This window comes from Bombus impatiens, unplaced genomic scaffold, assembly GCF_000188095.3.
Source record: "Bombus impatiens unplaced genomic scaffold, BIMP_2.2 scf_0814, whole genome shotgun sequence".
Taxonomy (NCBI): domain Eukaryota; kingdom Metazoa; phylum Arthropoda; class Insecta; order Hymenoptera; family Apidae; genus Bombus; species Bombus impatiens.
The window spans coordinates 225,162-245,985 of NT_177233.1; the positions used below are offsets into that span (position 1 = coordinate 225,162).

At 43.5% G+C, this 20,824-nt stretch overlaps 1 protein-coding gene across 3 annotated transcripts in view; it reads left to right on the forward strand.

Annotated features, from left to right (window-relative positions):
* LOC112213588 overlaps positions 1 to 20,824 on the forward strand; it is a 298,689-nt gene that overhangs the window by 112,972 nt on the left and 164,893 nt on the right. For all 3 annotated transcript variants that reach the window (XM_033323131.1, XM_033323129.1, XM_033323130.1), the window contains one exon: positions 9,683 to 9,762. In XM_033323131.1, coding sequence (XP_033179022.1) covers positions 9,687 to 9,762 — 76 coding nt within the window. In that variant the 5' untranslated portion in view covers positions 9,683 to 9,686. The remainder of the gene's footprint in view (positions 1 to 9,682; positions 9,763 to 20,824) is intronic.

Here is a 20,824-nt window from a genome sequence, read left to right on the forward strand (position 1 = left end):
ACCCGCCGCTCTCCTCGCCCAGCGCTCAGCCAGCCCCGGTATTTTCCTTTGTTTATCGCCGCGAACAACTTAGCCAGCAGGTAGCTGGCGCAACAAAGACGGAAGAAACGAGCGGGAATGCGACTGGACTGGGCGGACGCGCACCTCCTCGTGCAACAAGGATGCCGCGAGGAAGACGATTGCCGGCCACGCGAGATCCTAACCGTTCGAGCGAAACGAGACGCCGCTCGCTACGAACAAGGACAGCCTGGCGTAGTTGGTTGTTCGTGCGTTTGGAATTTTGCGGGCAACTCCGATGGGCAGATCGATGGGCAAACAGGTAGTCGACGTTCTATTCCATCTTTCCATTTGATGTGGCTGACTCTTAGTAGGTCGGATCAAACAGGATAAATAAGTGGCGAATTGAAAGATAATTAATGAACGGCTCTGTCAGGATCAGAAGCAATGCAGTGAGTGCAAAAATGGAACAAGCCTGGAGAACAATGTACCTTCTCACACGCGATTTGATCCACCAACTAGTGCCGGTTGACGGTTAATGTCGATTGATCGGTTGAAGTCGTCTCTTCCTCGTGAAAAATCTGTTTCCTTGCACTTGCAGTGTTTTCTTCGGTTATTATTGAAAAAAGGAAGATGCAGCAGATGTCTGAGCTACGTTAACGCATAATAAGCTTTCTCTCCTAAGAAATCTGCTGAAAAGGAGATTCAGCGGAAGTTGTTATGTCACCTTCGTCTGAGATTGCACAGGCTGTTTTATTGCTGAATCGTAGAACACTATGAAAAAGTCGCCTATATTTCCTTTCGTTATAGGATAAGAAAGTTAAACTGCACTCGAAACGCTGACCATTAAATATGGCAGTGGTACAGTACAGTCCGTTACAGGCTGTAGCATTCTTCATAGTTAAAAACTAACTTGCTGTTATCTTCAATGTCTAAACCCTCCTCACCACTCAGCCTAGTCGCGTCCTACATCTCGTCTCCTTGACCCGAGCATTTTCTTTCCGGCAAAGTATCTTTGCCAAGTATATCCGACAGCGGTGGAAAACGTTCTCGCCAGAGCACCAAACGAGTGTTTCCTTCTTGAAAAGGAGAGCCCTCGAGGAATGTACAAACATGGTAAGTTAGAAAATCTACGATTCAACGAAACTTGTTAAACGTACCGTTCTTTTGTCTATCGCCAAAGAAAGTTAGGCAATTGCTACGAATCCGGCAACAAATACGCCGAGATAAGTTGAAAACAATTGATAATAATTTAAAGTTACCGCATAGCGTGTGAAATAATAATGAAATCTAGTACGTGTCGGATCATTCTACCGAGGTATTAAGGATTCATACGCTTGTCCCAGCTGGCCTACTTCCAAGACACAGTTTCGTGCACAGTCACCATATCTCCCCTCGTTCGCCCAAAATCTACGATAATACGACTCTAAATCATTCCAACGAGCTGTGTATCTCATAACGAAACTTCCAGCCTGCCAAAGTTTCGCGGAGACTCGAAGCAACCCTTGCCTAACCCTTTCGCAGTCCTATCGAGTTTAAACGCGGCGTCATATCGCTTGGAATTATTCATTTTCGTCGAACGAGTAGCAATCAGTAGCTCGTGCGAATGATGTTCGTGGAAATTCATATTTCTTCGAGTATTGTTTCGTACTCGGCAAACGTTCACGTCTTTAGATCTTTGAGAAGCGCACGAACACAGTCCGCTAAACGTCCACAGAGTGGAAACGAGATTCGTAACCGCCACTTCCATTAATTATTTTCCATGAATTATTTCCCACCACTTTGAAATGTTCCCTACTAGTTTCAAACGAACCTACCCAATGCTGCAGCCGTGAAACTTGGAAGAATGAGAATTTCTAAATTTCATGAATCCGCCGGTAGCCTAGCGAAGCTAAACGGCAGTTTAGAAGGAGCCAGCAGCGAGCTGAAAGCCGATACACAAGCGGAATAATCCTTCGCTTCGCTGACTGAGAGTAGACGCTCGATCGAGTCAGAAAGATTCCCTCGACGGGTTAAAAGTCGTTCGATATCTTGGGGTTCGTGTCACACGTGGCGTACCTGGCAAGGCAGAGCTGGTTCGTAAGGGTGGCGGTACGGTACGGCCCGTTGGAACTGAAATATTCCAGTAGTCCTGTACTGCGGGTTCTCCTCTTCGTTCACTGGGTCAAGTTCAAAGCGCTGGGTAAGACGGAGGCGGCTGTTCGGAAACGAGGAAGACGGTGAAACGCGGAAAGACGAGGAACGCGGAAGAAGGACGAGAGAAAGGAGAAGCAGGAGGGTGAGGAGGAGGCAGGAAGGACGACTAAAGTCGTTCTTTCGTTAGTAACCACCGATCGATGGTTGATCGAGATAACAGGTAGGCGAGGTCGCTATAAGGGGTTTGCGAAGTTTCGAATGCCGGTTTAAATTCCCCCCTGTCGCCACCCTGCCCATCCCTCGCTCTTCCCTTTGCTCTCTCTTCTTCCCTCTGTCGGCGGTTCATTCAGCTCGTTGCCTCGTTCTCTTTCTACCTCCGGCCGAGTATCCCTCTTTAATCTTCTCCCTCTGCGGCGCAGCACCCCACGCGAATGTAGGTGAACTTGCCTGGTTCGAGGTAAACTACCGTCGAGACCACGCCGGTGCACGCGTGTGTCCGTGTATGCTTTATATGCACTTCCGTGTGCACGCGACACTGTGTGCGCCCGGTACGAGCACCGGCTGACACGTTTGCACGGTTCGTTAGCGGATACCTGGTGCTCCAGATTCGCGGCACGACCGCGCCACCACAGCACGGACAGAGATAGAGAGAACGTGCCGGCTGCCGGGAAAAAGAGCAACCAGGAGAAGAGAAAGAGACGGAGAGAAGGTAAAGGGCTTATCGCGATGGCAGCGCGCTGCAGGAATCCGGTCCGCTTATCGCTCCTGCTGCCTGTAAACATCGACGGCGATCTGCCCTTTCGCGTACGACTTCCTTGTTGCACGTCCTGTTCCCGATCTTTACTGGCTTCCTCCTCAAGATCCGCTGCTTCCGATTACACGGCTAAGTAGACTCTAACCTATGAGTCTCGGTGTATATAGGATTTTCACCGAGTTTATTCGCACAGCAGCTTCTTGTTCCTCAGCTTTGCCACGTCTCCTCTCGAGATTAACCGATTCCCATTAAGAGGATCATGCGAGTCTCTAATAGCTGCGAATTTTCCTGTATCAGCTTTCACGGGTCCATCGAAAAGCAGGTTGCTTCTGAAGATTTGGCTATTAGATGGATAATATTATTTCGTCTACATGATTCTGATGATTTTAGTGGAAAGTCAGGTTGCTACGTCTCTTCTGAGGATTGGCTGGTTCCAATTGCAGGCATAGATGGATTACGAGTGTTAGCGTGTGGAGGATTTTCAGCCAGTTTTCTTGGAAACCAGCTTCCTCTTTCTATTCTTCTCTATGTTCTTTTACAGAGGAGCAGTTTTCAAATTCAACCAGGTCCACGTCAAAACGATCACTGCTGTTTCATTTCGTAATTAAGTCGCGTCCTTCTCACTGTCTTCAACGTTCAACGATGTGACATTAGTTGCGCGCTAAAGTTACACGCTTGCTACAAAACATTCTGGTTTCATCATCCTCTCCATTTTCGTCCAAGTTCCAATTACCAAGAAATACGAATATGTACGTAGCTGCGGCGATAAAAGCGATTTTTACCGGGTCAAGTTTGCCCCGTTCGAAAGAGGATCTTGCTGAACGATAAAGAAGTGCGACTCTTTGTATACGCGGCGGATAAAGCGCCGAAGGAGAGCAGGGAATCGTTCTCGTGTTACTAATGAGCAATCGATGTCTTATTGAGATATCCTTCTTTTCTCTTGTCTCGTCTTTTTCTGCCCTTCCTCTTTAAAGGAGAACCCGAGCCTTGTCTCAGGTCCCCGCAGGTCTCCTTGGGTCCAGCAGTTTCACTTTTACTTTTTTACTCGTTCCACGATCTCAATCTGTCTTCCAGCTTTCGCTTTCTTTCGCTCTCGGGCCATCGTACAATGAGTCATGTCACTGAAGTTAGTTCGCGCACGCTTTGTATAACAGGTTGTTGCACTTCGCGTACGATCGCACTTCCTCCTCCAGATGCAACGATTATCCTGCTATCACGCGATGGTAGTTGCAAGACTTGGTGGTTGACCAACATTTTGTATTCGTATTTGTTACGCGTAAGTTAGTCGGCAGGTGAAGTCGTTCGTTAAGACGAACAGAAGAGACAGGTAAATAATGGAACTCGATGATTCGAGTTGCTTCTCGCGCTAACGTACCTCTCAAACTTGATCGTCAATCACCAGAGATGATCAGTCACAAGTGTAGAACACGTGGGAAATTATTTCAGAACGTACGAAAATTGCATCGTCGTCGTTATACAAAAGAGTAGCGGCGAGTAGAATGAAAGGAGAAAGGAAATAGAATGGGAGGAAATCCATTAGTGGGATTTATCTTTGTCCCTGCGGGATCCTCAGGACGCGAGTCTGATTTAATGTGTAGGAGGATTTTTACCTTTTACTTCGTCGTTATCATCCTTCTAAATTTATCCTGCCATAACTCGATCAACGCTCTAAATAACATGCTGTAGCTCTTTACAAATTTCTATTATAGCAGGTGAAATTTTAATTGGGTCAACTGTGCTTTGTAATCGCTGCAAATATTAATTTAGAACTTTCTCCGTTAAACGAGTTCCTAAAAGAACGTAGTACTTTTAACGAAAGATATTGAAAAGCCAAAGAACTTAGGTTCGTCCCACTTTCACGCAGCTTCCATGAAAGAAGTTAGATCTTCTTTATTCGTAACGCGACGCGTATCTCGATTTACGCAAATGGATCTTGCGTTCTCGATGTCCCTGTGAATGATTCTCGGATATTTGTATAGCCAGCCGTATTTTTTCAATGGCAAACGCTATCTTTTATTTCTACTGCGATAATAAATATTCATTTAGAAAAACGATTATCAACATGATAATTTCCCTCTCTTGCAAGGTCGTCAACTCTCTGTTGAAACTCTCGAAACAATTGCTACGCTCGTAAAGCAGCGACAAAAAGCTACGAAAGAACGCTGTCCTGTTTGGAAATATTTGACGAGCAAAAAGAGGAATCCAATGGAAAGTTCATAAGTCCTGTACAGAGTAACTACAGTTACTTCGTGTAAATAACTTCGAGAAAAAACCGCCAGCACGTCGCACTTACGGCAGACGTCATCAATCATCCGTAATCAAACACGCCAGCACGCGATCAATATTTTAAACAGTTTTCAGACTTCAATTAACCTCTCGACAAATTTCCGACTAGCGACAAATTGAGACAAATCGAGGCGCGCCATCGACGTTTACGCAACGCCATCACCGACACGCCGTTCTACGTACGTTCGCGTTCAAGTCAGCCAGCGTGGTAGCCACGTTCGATCAGGTTAGGCGTGTCGAGATCCTTCAGCCCCAGTTCCAAACAACCACTTTTTTCTGCCCCTCTATCGGCCGATCCTTACGGGGCACGTGCGGTTTCTCGTGTGATCGACGTGGATGGAATACTCGCTTCTGGATGCTGGCCGTATACGCCAAGTGTCTCGCGTACGCGCGAACGTGTCTGCTGGGAGCTGGGAAAAAACCGGAGAAAGCGCGACGGAGAAAGAGAAAGAGAGTAAAAAAAAAAGAGGCAAAGAGAATGAGAGGGAGAACAGGAACGTGGACTCTTTCTCTCTCTCTGTCTGTCTGCAGAGACGCGTGTACGCGTCCGCGTTGTCTGCGTGCGACGGTGTGTGTACGTGAGAGTGGCACGCGATCGTCGAAACTTTTGCTGTCCCGTGAATCGAGAGGTATGCAACAGCTGTTATCGTGTTACGGGTTCGCACGAGCGGCCCGTAACTTCATATCATCGTGCTGGTGGTGGTTGTAGGAGACCACTCGATGGAGTAGGTCAAGTTCACCACGCTTATGATAACATTTCTGCTCCGTTGCAGTTCCGTTCCGCGTCTAACTGCACGTCTTCTGGCCCCGTACTCCTTCGCCTCATCCTCCTCAAACCATCTCCTCCACCTCCGCTCGCAATCCGCTGTATTCTTGCCGTCCCACGGATTCCACGCTCCACATTCCTCTTTCTCCGTCTTTGTCTAACCGCTTTCATCCCTCCGTTTAGCCCGCCCTTTAAACAGACTCGTCTGCCCTCATCCTTTCCGCTCGCGTTTGTAAACATCGCGAATCCGTGCGGGTGCAGCAACGGCTCACCTTGTGTTTGCTGCTTACGAGACCGCCATAGAGGACACTGGCATGCCTTGGTAACCTGCGCTGCTTTATCGTGATGCGCCGTGGATGGAGGAATTCCAAGTTCAAGGCCGAGCCGAGACACGCAGTAGTCGTAGAAACGAGGATGTTGACATAAGATTTGCTATTCTGCGCCAGGGCGATTTTTTACGTTTGCTCCAGTTTGATAGAGACTTTTCAATGGATGAGCTTAGCGTATTTATCTCAAAGGTGGAGGAATTTCAGGTTCGAGGACCAGGGACGCAGTAGTTGTAGAGACGAAGAATTTGACGTAGAATTTGCTATTCTGCGCCTGGGCGATTTTTTACGTTTGCTTCAGTTTGATACAAACTTTTCAATGGATGAGCTTAGCGTATTTATCTCAAAGGTGGAGGAATTTCAGGTTCGAGGACCAGGGACGCAGTAGTTGTAGAGACGAAGAATTTGACGTAGAATTTGCTATTCTGCGCCTGGGCGATTTTTTACGTTTGCTTCAGTTTGATACAAACTTTTCAATGGATGAGCTTAGCGTATTTATCTCAAAGGTGGAGGAATTTCAGGTTCGAGGACCAGGGACGCAGTAGTTGTAGAGACGAAGAATTTGACGTAGGATTTGCTATTCTGCGCCTGGGCGATTTTTTACGTTTGCTGCAGTTTGATCGAGACTTTTCGATGGATGAGCTTAGCGTATTTATCTCCGTGTCGAAGGTGGAGGAATTTCAAGTTCAAGGCCGAGCCGAGACACGCAATAGTCGTGGAAACGAGGATGTTGACATAGGATTTGCTATCTTGCGCCAGGGCGTTTTTTTGCGTTTGCTGCAGTTTGATCGAGACTTTTCGATGGATGAGCTTAGTGTATTTATCTCTGTGTCAAAGGTGGAGGAATTTCAAGTTCGAGGGCCAGGGACGTAGTCGTAGAAACGAGGATGTTGACATAAGATTTGCTATTCTGCGCCAGGGCGATTTTTTACGTTTGCTCCAGTTTGATACAAACTTTTCAATGGATAAGCTTAGCGTATTTATCTCAAAGGTGGAGGAATTTCAGGTTCGAGGACTAGGGACGCAGTAATCATGGAGACGAAGATGTTGACGTAGAATTTGCTATATTAATTTGTACTTTACAATTTGTCCAGCTGGACATTTAGTAAATTTTTCAAACTTAATTGCTAAATAACACGCGGATGGTTACCCCCAGCGGGATACCATCTTCGAGTTTGACTATTTTATCTCTTTACCGAGGTCAGTGCGGTGTTTTCTTTTTAGTCTTCTTTCTGCGAAAGTTTTTAAGTTTGACCGAGTTTGATCGAGACGTTTCGATGGATGAGCTTAGTGTATTATCGTGCTGTTTGATAAAGGAATTGCAAGTCGAAGAGAGTGTCGAGAAATATAGTAATATTGCTGTAACAGTAATAGCAATATTTTAATTTCCCCATGCACGTCTTGTACATATATAGACGATAACAATTGCTAGTCAAATGTTAAAATACTCGTGTTAGACTAATGCGGTTGAATGTTTCTTATACTTCTCGAAACAATGTCACTTTCCGTTTGAAATTGAATGTACCAATTTTATCGCATATTTATTCTCTCATTATTTATTCAATATTCCAATTATCAAACAGAAGAATAACATCGGGCGCAAACGATGCTATTAAATTTCGCGAAGTGCACGAACGACGATGGACATTAAACGTGTTGATTTAAACAAAATGTTGACGAAACAACCGAATACTTGTGATACATTTAAAAATCTCAGTGCTACTCGCTATAATGATACTGGATAATGATCGTCCTAGAGACCATGTTCGTCTATTTTTTACTGGAAGAGGAGGGGGGGGGGAGTACCGGTAATTTGACTCCGGTTGGCGATTGCACGTAGCGGCGATATTGTTTTGCCCGGAGTTTGTTTACTTTTAAATCTCGTGCATCGAAGCAGCGTTGATACTCGGAGGCAAAACAACAACATGAGTCACCCTCGGTCCAGATCGTCCTATGACTCATGCGCCGCTACAAATTAGTCGGCATCGTCGTGTCGAAAGAGCAACAGACTCGATCGAACGAAACAAAGCGAAGCAATTCGCACGCACTAGACCAACCAGCAAGGAACGAATTTAAAGCAACGACTGAAAGTACATGTTCGAAGAGGAAGAAGAGGTTGGAAATCTCGCTGCTACAAATCCTACGTCTGCCAGGAAATCCGAGCCACTTGCACGGAACGGTTTCTCCTTGAAGAAATTCCGTGGCCGTTGCCTCGGTTGGGTCTCGCGTACGCAATAAAATGGAACAACGAGCGAGTGAGTCACCGGGTGAACCGAGTGCCGCGACCAGACAAACGATGCACCACGTTTCACGCTGATCGAGAAAGTTGAGAGAATCCATGGACGTGACGCTGAATGACGCGAGCCCATTACCTTCCGCAACTCTCGAAGCAGAAGAGGAGGCGCGCGCGTGTCTGTGTGGTCCCCGAGTGATTTCTTACGCCGGTAAACGGAACAGTGTCTCGCACACACGTTCGCCCCGAAAGCAACACGATGTTTAGCGAATGTATACGCGGAACCCGGCGATTACGATCGTTGAGTGATTTACGAGCTCGGCCGGCTCGCACGAGTCCCTTAACCTGTATGTTTGCAGACCGCATTCCTGGGAAGGTTCGTAACGCGGCAGAAGCACGTGCTGCCGCGTCTCTTGCTGCTCGATTTGGCCGTGAGACGGGGCCGAGAAGCGGCCGACGTTCCTTCTCTCGCGAGTACCTACGTACGTGCATGTATCAACGGCCTTTTATTTCTCTCGCTTTATTTCTATCCTTTTGCCACTCCCCTGCTCCCGTTTTATGTACCTACCTTCCGGCTATTCTGTCCACGAGTCGAACGCACTTACTTTGATTTATATTGCGGCGTGGCTGTCTTTAAAGAACGCCGGTTCCATCGCCGATGCAATTTGTATACATAGGTTGTCCGATAGGTTCGATAGGTTCAAAGGATGCGCTAGAAACACGCGAAAGTACGAGAAGGAAACACCGTCGATGATTGGATTAGCAATTACCTTTGCGCAATATTTTTCTCCGCGAGTTTCACGTGCAAATCTTCGCTTTTTTCTCTTCTTTTCTAACGTACTCGCAAGCTCTAGATTTTAGTATACTTTTTCACCAGGAAAATACCAGTAGGTAATTTTTTGATATATTTTTAAGAAGAAATACCATGGAGTCGGGAAGAAAGTGTCAGTGATGATATTGTGAAATATTTTTATCAGCGAGCTTAGCGTGGAAATTTTCGCGTTTCTTCCTCAATTTCTTTTTCGAGGAGGGAATTTGGTACGTTTTGTAATTAATTTGTCGAGCAGGGTAGAAAATGGAAGGTTTTTGAATTAACAGTGCCAGCAGTCCTCCAACGAGTTTCTCTAATGTTGTTTTGTTAATGGCGCGTGTTTCTCTAATTTAGTTTTTGTTTTTTATTTCAGAGTGATGCACGCGCCTGTGTGTGAGGTCCGCTGGATGCTTTTTGCGTTTCACAGGTCTCGCTATGTCTGCAGCGTACAAGGTTTGTATTAGCTTGTTTAATTTGTCATTTCCTCTCGCGACCAACCTTTTTTCTGTTTCCTCGATCGACATGGCAATTTTTATGACCGCGTATAATCTTGTTTGTTCCTTTCAAGTCACTGCTACGTTGATCTTCGAACGAATCCTGTTCTCTGAACTGTCCAAGGCCATCCGGTACAAGCAACGTTATTCGATTAATCGCGTAGACTTTTTGGTATAGTTAAAAAAACTACATATAAAGTTTGCAAAGAGCAATAGGTCTGGCAATATCAATTACTATACGCACAACATTGTATGGATGGTTCAGACGTTTTCCAGCCGAAAATCATTGCACAATATCTTCTTCTCAACGCGAGAATTGATTGTAATTTTAATAAATATTAAAAAAAAAAAAAAAATCAATATCTTCAGCATATTTCTATGGAGAAAGTCGAGATGAAAGATTAAATAAAAAAATGTATTATTAACCGGTTGACACGCAAGCGAAATAAGACTCTACGCGTACTAAAAATACCATTTAATGTAGGCCAACGTAAAATTATGTACAATTCTTGGCATCGTCTAAACGTCCACCTTTAAAATGATATACGCCGTCTGCCAGACGTCTTTGTACGTTAAGCGATTAATATATCTTCAGTATCACAGCTTGGAGACATTTTTCGCTGTAGAATTCAAGTTACAGGAAATTTTTATGACAACCAAACTCAATAAGATCTCTCGTTCTTTTTTTTTTTATTTGGGAGTATTTTACAATCAATTCTCATTGAGAATTATAAGTAAATTATTCTGGTACTATAACGTGAATAATAGTAAATAATTACTATGTATGTTTGATACTAGGTGAATCTAATGTAATCTAATTGGATTAGATTCATTGGGAAAATGCGAGTTCGTTTACGACAATGTTTTTGTTTTTATTATGTGGCAGACTATTTACAATAAATCCTCATTGAGAATTATAAGAACAATTCTGGTACTATAACGTGAATAATAATAAATAATTACTATGTATGTTTGATACTAGGTGAATCTAATGTAATCTAATGTTTGGATTAGATTCATTGGGAAAACGCGAGTTCGTTTACGACAATGTTTTTGTTTTTATTATTTGGCAGACTATTTACAATAAATCCTCATTGAGAATTATAAGTAAACAATTCTGGTACTATAACGTGAATAATAGTAAATAATTACTATGTATGTTTGATACTAGGTGAATCTAATGTAATCTAATTGGATTAGATTCATTGGGAAAATGCGAGTTCGTTTACGACAATGTTTTTGTTTTTATTATGTGGCAGACTATTTACAATAAATCCTCATTGAGAATTATAAGTAAACAATTCTGGTACTATAACGTGAATAATAGTAAATAATTATCGTATGTTTGATTCTAGCTGAATCTAATATAATCTAATGTTTGGATTAGATTCGTTGGGAAAACGTGAGTTCGTTCACGACAATGTTTTTTTTTTATTATTTGGCAGACTATTTACAATCAATTCTCATTGAGAATTATAAGAACAATTCTGGTACTATAACGTGAATAATAGTAAATAATTATCGTATGTTTGATTCTAGCTGAATCAAATGTAATCTAATGTTTGGATTAGATTCATTGGGAAAACGCGAGTTCGTTCACGACAATGTTTTTGTTTTTATTATTTGGCAGACTATTTACAATAAATCCTCATTGAGAATTATAAGTAAACAATTCTGGTACTATAACGTGAATAATAGTAAATAATTATCGTATGTTTGATTCTAGCTGAATCAAATGTAATCTAATGTTTGGATTAGATTCATTGGGAAAACGCGAGTTCGTTCACAATGTTTTGTTTTTATTATTTGGCAGACTATTTACAATAAATCCTCATTGAGAATTATAAGTAAACAATTCTGGTACTATAACGTGAATAATAGTAAATAATTACTATGTATGTTTGATACTAGGGCGAAAAACAGAATATTTAGAGTAAGTAGAAGTTTTTCTGTGTTTCTTATATTCGAGAATCGATTGTAAAATTCTTCCAAATAAATAAATAAAATGTTTCTTATATGCATAAGGGCAACTTGAACGACGCTCTATGCGTCGTTGCCCCTTGTGGTAAGCCTACTCGAGTGGCGGTCATAAATTTTCTGTCTAAGAACACGCTGACAACTTCCCTTAGCCCGGATTATTGTAATTTCTCGGCTCGCAGTTACAACGTTGTCCATATTTTTAAGGCAGTTAGCCTGACGCTGTTCTGCTTTTCGGAGGATTTATGGCAGGTACTTAGGTTAGACTGTGTGTGGCTGGGATGAGATTGCGCGGATGTTAAAGCTGAACGATGACTCAAAATCAGCTACTTAGCCATCGAACTTCGAAAGTCGTAGCGCGTTTTAAAAACGATAAAGACCAGGTTTTCGAGAACAATAGGAACCTTGTTTTTAAGAGAATCGGATTCTGTGTTCTCAACTGGTCCGCAAACTTGCAACTAATTTATCGTTCTGGAAAATCTAACGTATCGTTAACATAGCGCCTAGTTAAACCTTCCTCGGCAACTCGGAGAATGCAAATTAAATTTCGCGCTTGACAAAACCTTCCACTTTTCATTTCTATAGAAAACTGTCCAGGGACGTTTGTGCGATGATCTAACGACCCTGACAAGAATCCTTGAATTTTCTCAGACCTCAAGTTCATTTAAGCCAAGAAAAAAATGCTCAAAGTTCGAAAAATAATTCTTTGAAGGAAAAAATATTCTTTCGAGGAAAGGAACTCCGCGTGTATATAATGTACAGACTATCAGGCGATAGAATTTGTCCAAAAAAGGTACAGAAACAAGAGCCCAAGACCTTCAGTGTAAACTAAGCAGCGCGAATCGAAAGAAACGTTCAGACGTCAACAGGCAGCACTTCGGCTTAGGCAGCTTATTCGGTAAGAGGCTAGAAGGTTAGGGGCAGCGAACCTTGACAATGAACAGCGCTGCAACAATTTCCAGAACACGTAGCAACTGGCACACAGACGAACTTGAATATCAGTTCGATATCAATCGCGGGCTTGCGGACGTCGTTTATATACACGGCCTTACACACCTTCCTCCCTCTTTCTCCTCCGCTCTCAACCCCTTCCTCTCCCTTTCTGTCGTGCAACAAGTGTGACGGCTCGTAGCGTTGGGTAGGTAGGGAATGAACCAACGAAAAAAAAGAAAAAAAAAGATAAAAGAGGGAGAAGAGAGAACGATTTAGAGGGTGAGTGGGAGAACAAGAGGGGCAGAGAAGGAGAGACAGAGACAGACAGAGAGAGAGAGAGGATGCATCAGCCGTAAAGAGGAGGACGGAGGGCTGGAGGGGAGAAAGGATGGAAAATGGGTCGACTTTTGTGTACCGACGAGCTTTGCGAGTACGTCAACGCCAGAACACACCTGCAGTTCAACGGTTCACCTCGTTTCCTAGTAAATGTCCTGCTTCTCCTCTCTCTCTCTCTCTTTCTCCTTTTCTTTCGCTCGCACCCTGTCTGCACCCCTACACTTGGTGCCTCGCGTCCTTGAGAACTGCACTCGTGTGCGGATAGTACGCATACGCGCGCATTCCCATTGATCTGTGCTACCTGTCTTCGTGGAATATCCGATGGAGCGGAATTACAGCGGCGAGTTCCAGCCTTCTTCATCTTCCGTCACACGTAATCGACGATAATTACGACAATTCCCATGGAAAAATCTATCGCGTTTGCTTCGAGAGACTTCAGTCGCCTCCAATCGCTGGCGACGATTCGCTCGACGATTAACCAAGAGAAAAGACGTCGACTTGATCGCTGGGGTCAGCAGGTTGCTCAAAGGCGATGGAAATCGCGTACGATGCTCCAACGACTCAATTTCCACGTTGATGTTGGCGGACGTTGAGCTAGTTGCGTGGAACGACGTGCGTGTGGAACGACCGACTGAGAAATAACAGAATCGCTGAGCCGGTTCAAAAGTCGCGGTTTTACGGTTCTAAATGAAAAAGCCGGTGACGCCTGGCGCACGCCGGCAACTTAATTACGCCGCCTGCCACAGGTGCTGAACGTCGAACGTAATAAATATTTCATGAGCAAAACAGTCATTACATTGTTTGATTATATTTACATACATTTGATTGCCGGGCCGCGTGATTAATAACCGTCCCGTCGTTGGCTTGCCTTCCTCCGCCCCTTCCCGCATCCCATTTATTCCCGTGCTCGTTATTATTCCTCGGTTCTTTCGCGATCGCACGAAAACACGTGGCCCGATCGCGTAACGAATCAACATAAATATTTGACGAAGCGCCAGTGCTATTGACTCGTGCTGATGAATCACCGCCGCTTCTGTAACGCGCTGATTTTCCAGCAAATGTTTATAACGAGTCATTGAGTTTTGACTGTCGGGCATTTGTCGCGCTGTCTCACTGCGAGTTTCGCACATTCCACGATCGTCCTCGAGGTCGAACGCGTCTCAGCGCGGGGTCTGTCTTTGTCTCGTCATTTTCGTCGCTTCCGCAATGCTGGGAATTTTCCGGTAAATGTTTTTAACGAGTTTTCTTTCACCGTCAGCTGTGTATCGAAGGATCGCGTTTGTATATTTTATTTGTACGTTTTATGGCGAAGTCGAGGCTTTGCAAGGTCGCCTCGTGGTAAATAAATCTCAGCATAGTCCGTCTCTAATTTTCGTCTCGAACCTTTTGCATATTTTTGAAGATACTTTGTGCTTCACGAAGATGGTACCCCGCTGGGGGTAGCCACGATAATCAAACAGCCAAAAAATTCTACCAAATGTCCAAATCGGACAAATTGTGAATATAAACAACTAAATAAAAAAAGGAAGAAAAAACTTTGTGCTTCACACGACTCAATTAAATACTTCGTCTTGTTCCATCGACTTATTTAACTGCACGTTAATCTTATCAGACGCATTCGTTTGATTTTAATAATTGCACAATCAAATACAAAATCTCGCTCTTGTTCTTCCTATTTCCACTACTTTTCCTCCCCTTTTTTCTCTCTTAACCGTCGACGTCTACTTCGATGGTAATCCCATTCAGATTTATCAAAGGATTTTTTATTATATTTTATTTATTGAAAGGAATTTTGAGCATTTTCAGCCAGTCTCTGTGTAATTGTTAAATATTAAATTCTTTCGTTCAGCGTACAGTTGTTCTTGTCTGTGTATTGGTAATACACGTGTCGCGAATGTCGAAAAATATCGATACGAAAAGTTGAAGAATTTCGAAGATTTCACACGCAGACCTTGAACGCGGACTTTGAAAGGAAATATTTGCACAGTTCGTTCCAAGCGAGTAAAGAAGCATATAGAAAAAGTACATACGTGGAAAATGCGTGAGCGGAGTAATGGTTGTGTGCCACTGAAAGTAAAAGTTTCGCGTGACGCAGTCGTTTTATATCGATGAAGTTTCCCTGTATTGTTTTATGCCGTTCAGTTGTATCGAGTTCTCCACACTTCGTTCCAGCGAGTTTCATCTGTTTAGCGAAATATTTTCAAACCTATTTATAACTTTATCACATTTTTCCTATTTTCATATTTCCCTCTGCTATAAGCCGTTTGTTAAAATGCATATATCGGTACATTGCCAGTGAACTAAATTTCAATACGTTGTCAGTAATTTATTCCGTGTTTGAAAAACTATTAAAACCACGATAAAATAGCACGTCGAGTTTCGCTAAATATAAAACTCCATATGGGGCGCGTGGAGGATTTAAAAATTGTGTCTGCTTTTATTCCGAAATAAAAATCTCCTACAACCAGGTCTTTACGTTGAAAAACCAAAAACACGAAACTGTCGAAAGTTGCCGTATTAATCAGACTCGTCGCGTTTATTTGTATCTTCGATGAAAATCAAAGAAACAAAAGGAATAAAAATCCCCGCATATGGCAATGGCGTGTCCGAAAAAACTGCTTTCTTATTTCCCACTCGACTCGATTTCTTTCTTTTTCCACTCCTCTTGCGATACCAGTGCCGGTAATAGCTAGTTAATTAAACGGAGATTCATTGATGGTTCGCACGAACTTCTAGTGGAATGTTTGGCGCGAGCTTCTGGCCGGAAGCGGGGAATCGAGGGAGGAAAGACTCGATTACGGATCGATTCGATTAGCTGACAAGATTAAACATCGACAGCGGGTAATGACATAATTGTGCCCGCGTGCTACGTGAATTGATACTATGTTTAACCAGACTCCGACGCGTTTGGTCGAGTACTATGACAGCGAGCAATTATTTGAGCTATCGGTGTTGCAACTTCCGTCAGCCGCGCGTTTCTGCTTCTATTTCTGCCGCTTGTTCTCTTCTTTCTCAATTAACCTCTTCTTATTCATTTTTCTTAATTCTTGTCTGTTAAACACCGCAAGTATCTGAATGCTTTTTTCTCACTTGGAATATTGTATTTCGAGGGACATGAAACGGCCTAAACCATGGTGTACCGTAACTGCTATGGCGTCGTAAAGCGTCTAAACTAACGTAAAACACCTTTCCTTTTCTCCTGCTGCAAATCTCGCAATTAGCCTCTGGCTGCTTCTTCCTTCTTTCTCCTCCAGATATTCCGCTTTATCCACTGTTCTTTTGTATTCCTACCCGCCGCTATATTTGGCATTCTCTGTTTTATTGCGCTTGACCTTGCGCCCCTTCGTCCCTTCCGGCACTCGACGCTTTGATTATATGAGCTTCCTGCCGAGTTAGACTTTACACACCTGGCTGGTTGAATATCTTTAATAAAATATATTCTTCTTATACCTTGAAAAGAAGATTAAAGAGAAGAGAGGAGAGCGGAAGAATAATTTGCGATTAATTTCAACGGAACAGGTGCGAGGGACCTGTTTGTTTTATCACAAGCGGATTTCATCCGACAAGCTTTGTTTTAATCAACGTTGTCGTTCAAATTTGTTTGTGTTTATTGTTTAATTAAAAAAATTAGAAACTAGCGAACGATAATTCTTGCCAGTCGATAAATGGTCCAAACTGACCCATTGCTCCCTTCCATCGTGAAATCGGCTTCTGAGGAAGAATTATCGTTTCTCGTTAATTTCAAGTCACATTGGCTTGCGAATAGAAGACTGAAAAGGAAACACCCAGCAGACCTCACAAACATTGGGGGTAGCCACCCACATGATAATCTAACAGCTAAAAAATTCTACCAAATGCCCAAACTGTACAAATTGTGAATGTAAACAATTAAATAGAAAAAAAACATTGACTTGAAACGCGAAACGAATTAATACAAATCGCGTAGTGTAAACGTGTCGTTAAGATGGCGAGGGAATTCGCCTTCTATCTGCGCTTTTATTTAAATTAAACTAGAAAAATTTACCAAGTGTCCAGCTGGACAAATTGCAAAGTAGAAATTAAATAATAAAAAAAAACCTTTAAACCTGCTCCTTAGCCCGCAATTTTCAACTTCCAAAGGTTACATTTACAAACACTTTTTAACGCTAACGTAATCAACGAAAATCGAGGAATTCATTAATCGGGAGATACAGGAATTTACATAAAGTTAGGCGAACAACAGAGATACGAAATACGATGTTCGATTAAATTTTGTAACCAACGGGCTTAGCGTTTAATCGCGTGCGAACGGAGTAAAAGTCGGCGCGGGATCGTCCCTCTAAGCTTCGAAAATCTAGCGAACCGTTCCGCGCGACGGGTAGCGTGTCCAGCGAGGAAAAACGTTGACAGCGGCGGGAAAAATGCTCGCGCGTGGAACGTTTAACACAGTGAGCGAGACAGTGGAGCGACGGCCAGCCAGCGAAAAGTGCGCAGGAGCGAAAAAGAGGCGCAAGAACCTGTTAACATCTCATGAATAAAATCGGTGATTTGGTCCGCGTGCCGCAAGAAAAATGAGCTACGACCGTGTAAAACGAACGTGTAATGACTTAATTATGTTCTGGCTGGGATCGCGAGGTGTTAAGCGTGTCGGGACGACAAGGGGGCGGTGTCGGACCCTGCAGCCGGGGGTGGCCGCACGAGAGGTGGCAAGAAGGGAGGAAGGTCAGCCACGCGGAGCCCGCTCTCAATGGTTTTAATGGGATTTATGAATGGATAACGAAGCTTGGCCGGCTTTTTCGCCGTGCGTACGTGTAAACGGGACTGGTCGATGCTACCTACGTTCCTCGTGCACCACGTACCGTGTTCCAGAACGTCTATCCGCACGGACAACGTTCATAGTTCTCGTCTTTTTCATTTTCTATTATACGTATATTCTTTTCTTGCCTTTCAAGTCTCCAAATATCCGAGTACCTTCGCTTAGAATGCAAGTTATTTCAATGTTTGGAGAATTTAACGTTACGTAGAAACTAAGCTGTTTTTCACGAACATACGAATTCACGAAGATCGCCTTGCGCTATAGTAACAAGTGGCATCGTGACAAGAGAAAAGAGAGGAATACGCGTGTAGGGCAAGAACAGGCCAGGCGTTATTACAGTCGAGTGAATTATAGCTGGTTCGTTCAGCGTTTCAATTTCAAACGTGTGCCCGTGGGTCCTGTTGCTGCCCGCGGCATCAATTAAAAGAGGAACAAGCATGCAACATGCTCGTGGCATAGTACGTCAACCGACAACTTTCCCCATTCTCCATTCTCTTTCGTTCCTTTTCTCTTTCCTCGATACCAGTTTCCACGGTTCGCCCTTAACGCGCGGCGATTTCACGCGATCTACCGTCTGTTTACATAAGCGGCCGTAATTACGCGCAATTTATCAGGAATACGCGCTGTATCAGTTTCACGTTACGCCCATATATCGTCCGACGTGCACGTTGTTTGCTAGGGGTGCGTACTCGCATAATTACCCTCGCCTGCCCTGCCATTCCCCTGGCGCTCTTCTTCCATCACCGATTGTCAAGGTGTTTGCGTATTTGTTAGCAGCGATATTGCTGGCATGTGGGTCACGTTCGACTGGGCAATTCGTGCAGTTTTGTCGGCCAGTCACTTGATACGCTCGAGGATTCGTGCAATTTATTGCGAAATGACTGCGGCTGAGTTAGCTGTTGCTATTTGTCTGAAAAGCGTGGGAAAATGCTAGCGATGACGAATATACTCGTCAAACACTGAGCACGTGTTTTGTGTTTTACATATTTCTTTTATTGCGAAACGACTGCGGCTGAGTTAGCTTTTGCAACTTGTCTGAAAAGCGTGGCAAAAGTTAGCGATGACGAGTATACTCGTCAAACACTGAGCACGTGTTTTGACTTTTATATATTTTTCTTATTACGAAACGACTGCAGTTAAGTTAGCTTTTGCAACTTGTCTGAAAAGCGCGGCGAAAAGTTAGCGATGACGAGTATACTCGTCAAACACTGAGCACGTGTTTTGACTTTTATATATTTTTCTTATTGCGAAACGACTGCAGCTAAGTTAGCTGTTGCAACTTGTCTGAAAAGCGTGGCGAAAGTTAGCGATGACGAGTATACTCGTCAAACACTGAGCACGTGTTTTGACTTTTATATATATTTCTTTTATTGCGAAACGACTGCGGATATGTTAGCTGTTGCGACTTGTCTGAAAAGCGTGGCAAAAGTTAGCGATGACGAGTATACTCGTCAAACACTGAGCACGTGTTTTGACTTTTATATATTTTTCTTATTGCGAAACGACTGCAGCTAAGTTAGCTGTTGCAACTTGTCTGAAAAGCGTGGCGAAAGTTAGCGATGACGAGTATACTCGTCAAACACTGAGCACGTGTTTTGACTTTTATATATTTTTCTTATTGCGAAACGACTGCAGCTAAGTTAGCTGTTGCAACTTGTCTGAAAAGCGTGGCGAAAGTTAGCGATGACGAGTATACTCGTCAAACACTGAGCACGTGTTTTGACTTTTATATATATTTCTTTTATTGCGAAACGACTGCGGATATGTTAGCTGTTGCGACTTGTCTGAAAAGCGTGGCAAAAGTTAGCGATGACGAGTATACTCGTCAAACACTGAGCACGTGTTTTCTGTTTTATATTCTTTTTTTATTATTTAATTTGTACTCTACAATTTGTCCAGACATTCGGTAAATTTTTCTAGCTTAATCGTGTTTTATATGGCCATTTTATCGGATCGATGAGAATGTACACTGCAAATATTCCGTGCGAAATGAACACGCCGAGAAACGAATATTTCTTAATCGTCTGATGCTTGCGACAAGCCGACGATGAACGAAAAACTGACATCGATGTATTCACAGCTGTAAGACAGGTTACAAAAGCGGAGTAAAAAGGAGACGACGATATAAGAAGCGTTTGTTCCTCGTGCATCCTGCTCTATCAAACTCTCAACCAGTTAGCTCGTGTCGCGTGCATTCCTAGAGGTTTCAACGTCGAGTTCTATGATCGAGCTCGGTGGAACGTCTTCATCTCGGGTGGAAAGAACCAGCCGTTTAATCCGACGCCTTGCAACACGGCCAGCTTGTCTAAGCCGCCGGCAAGAAGCGTGTTCACGTGCCAACAAGCCGAGCAAATCGTCGCAAAAAGGGCGTAACCTTATAGAATCCGCGTGCAGTCCAGTTCGGGAATGCGAGGTGCACGAGCTAAACCGCGCCGTTTATAGACAGTAACACATTTTCGCTTGCGAATGGAATTGTCTGGACGCGCAAAGAAAGCGCAACACACTCGTACGGACAAGGATGTTTGTTTTTGTGTAAAAAGAAGCCAGCAGAACGCGCATCTTCCAACGAAATCGCTAATTACTGTTACGTGTGAAAATCCGCGCGAAAATGATCGAAAGGGACTAGCGATGGTAAAAAAACGTCGGTTCGGTTTGAAAAACCGACAGCGGAAATCGATAATTTTGAAGCACCAGAGGCTGACACGAGTGGAGATCTACGTTACGTTTCTCGCGAAATTCGCGAAGGTAAAGTAAAGAATGCGAGAACGGAACGCATCCGCAAATGAAACGGATCGTTTCCAATTTTTACGGACTATCGCGAGTGAAAACTCGCGCCACTTTTCATGGAAAAAAGTTACTAAGCGCTTTAGATAAATTTTAGAATAAATTTCCAAAAAATATCGATAATTTCTGACTCGCCAAGATTAAAATTCTCACAGATTAAAATTCGTACCATTTTCCAATGAAAAAAAAGAAAATT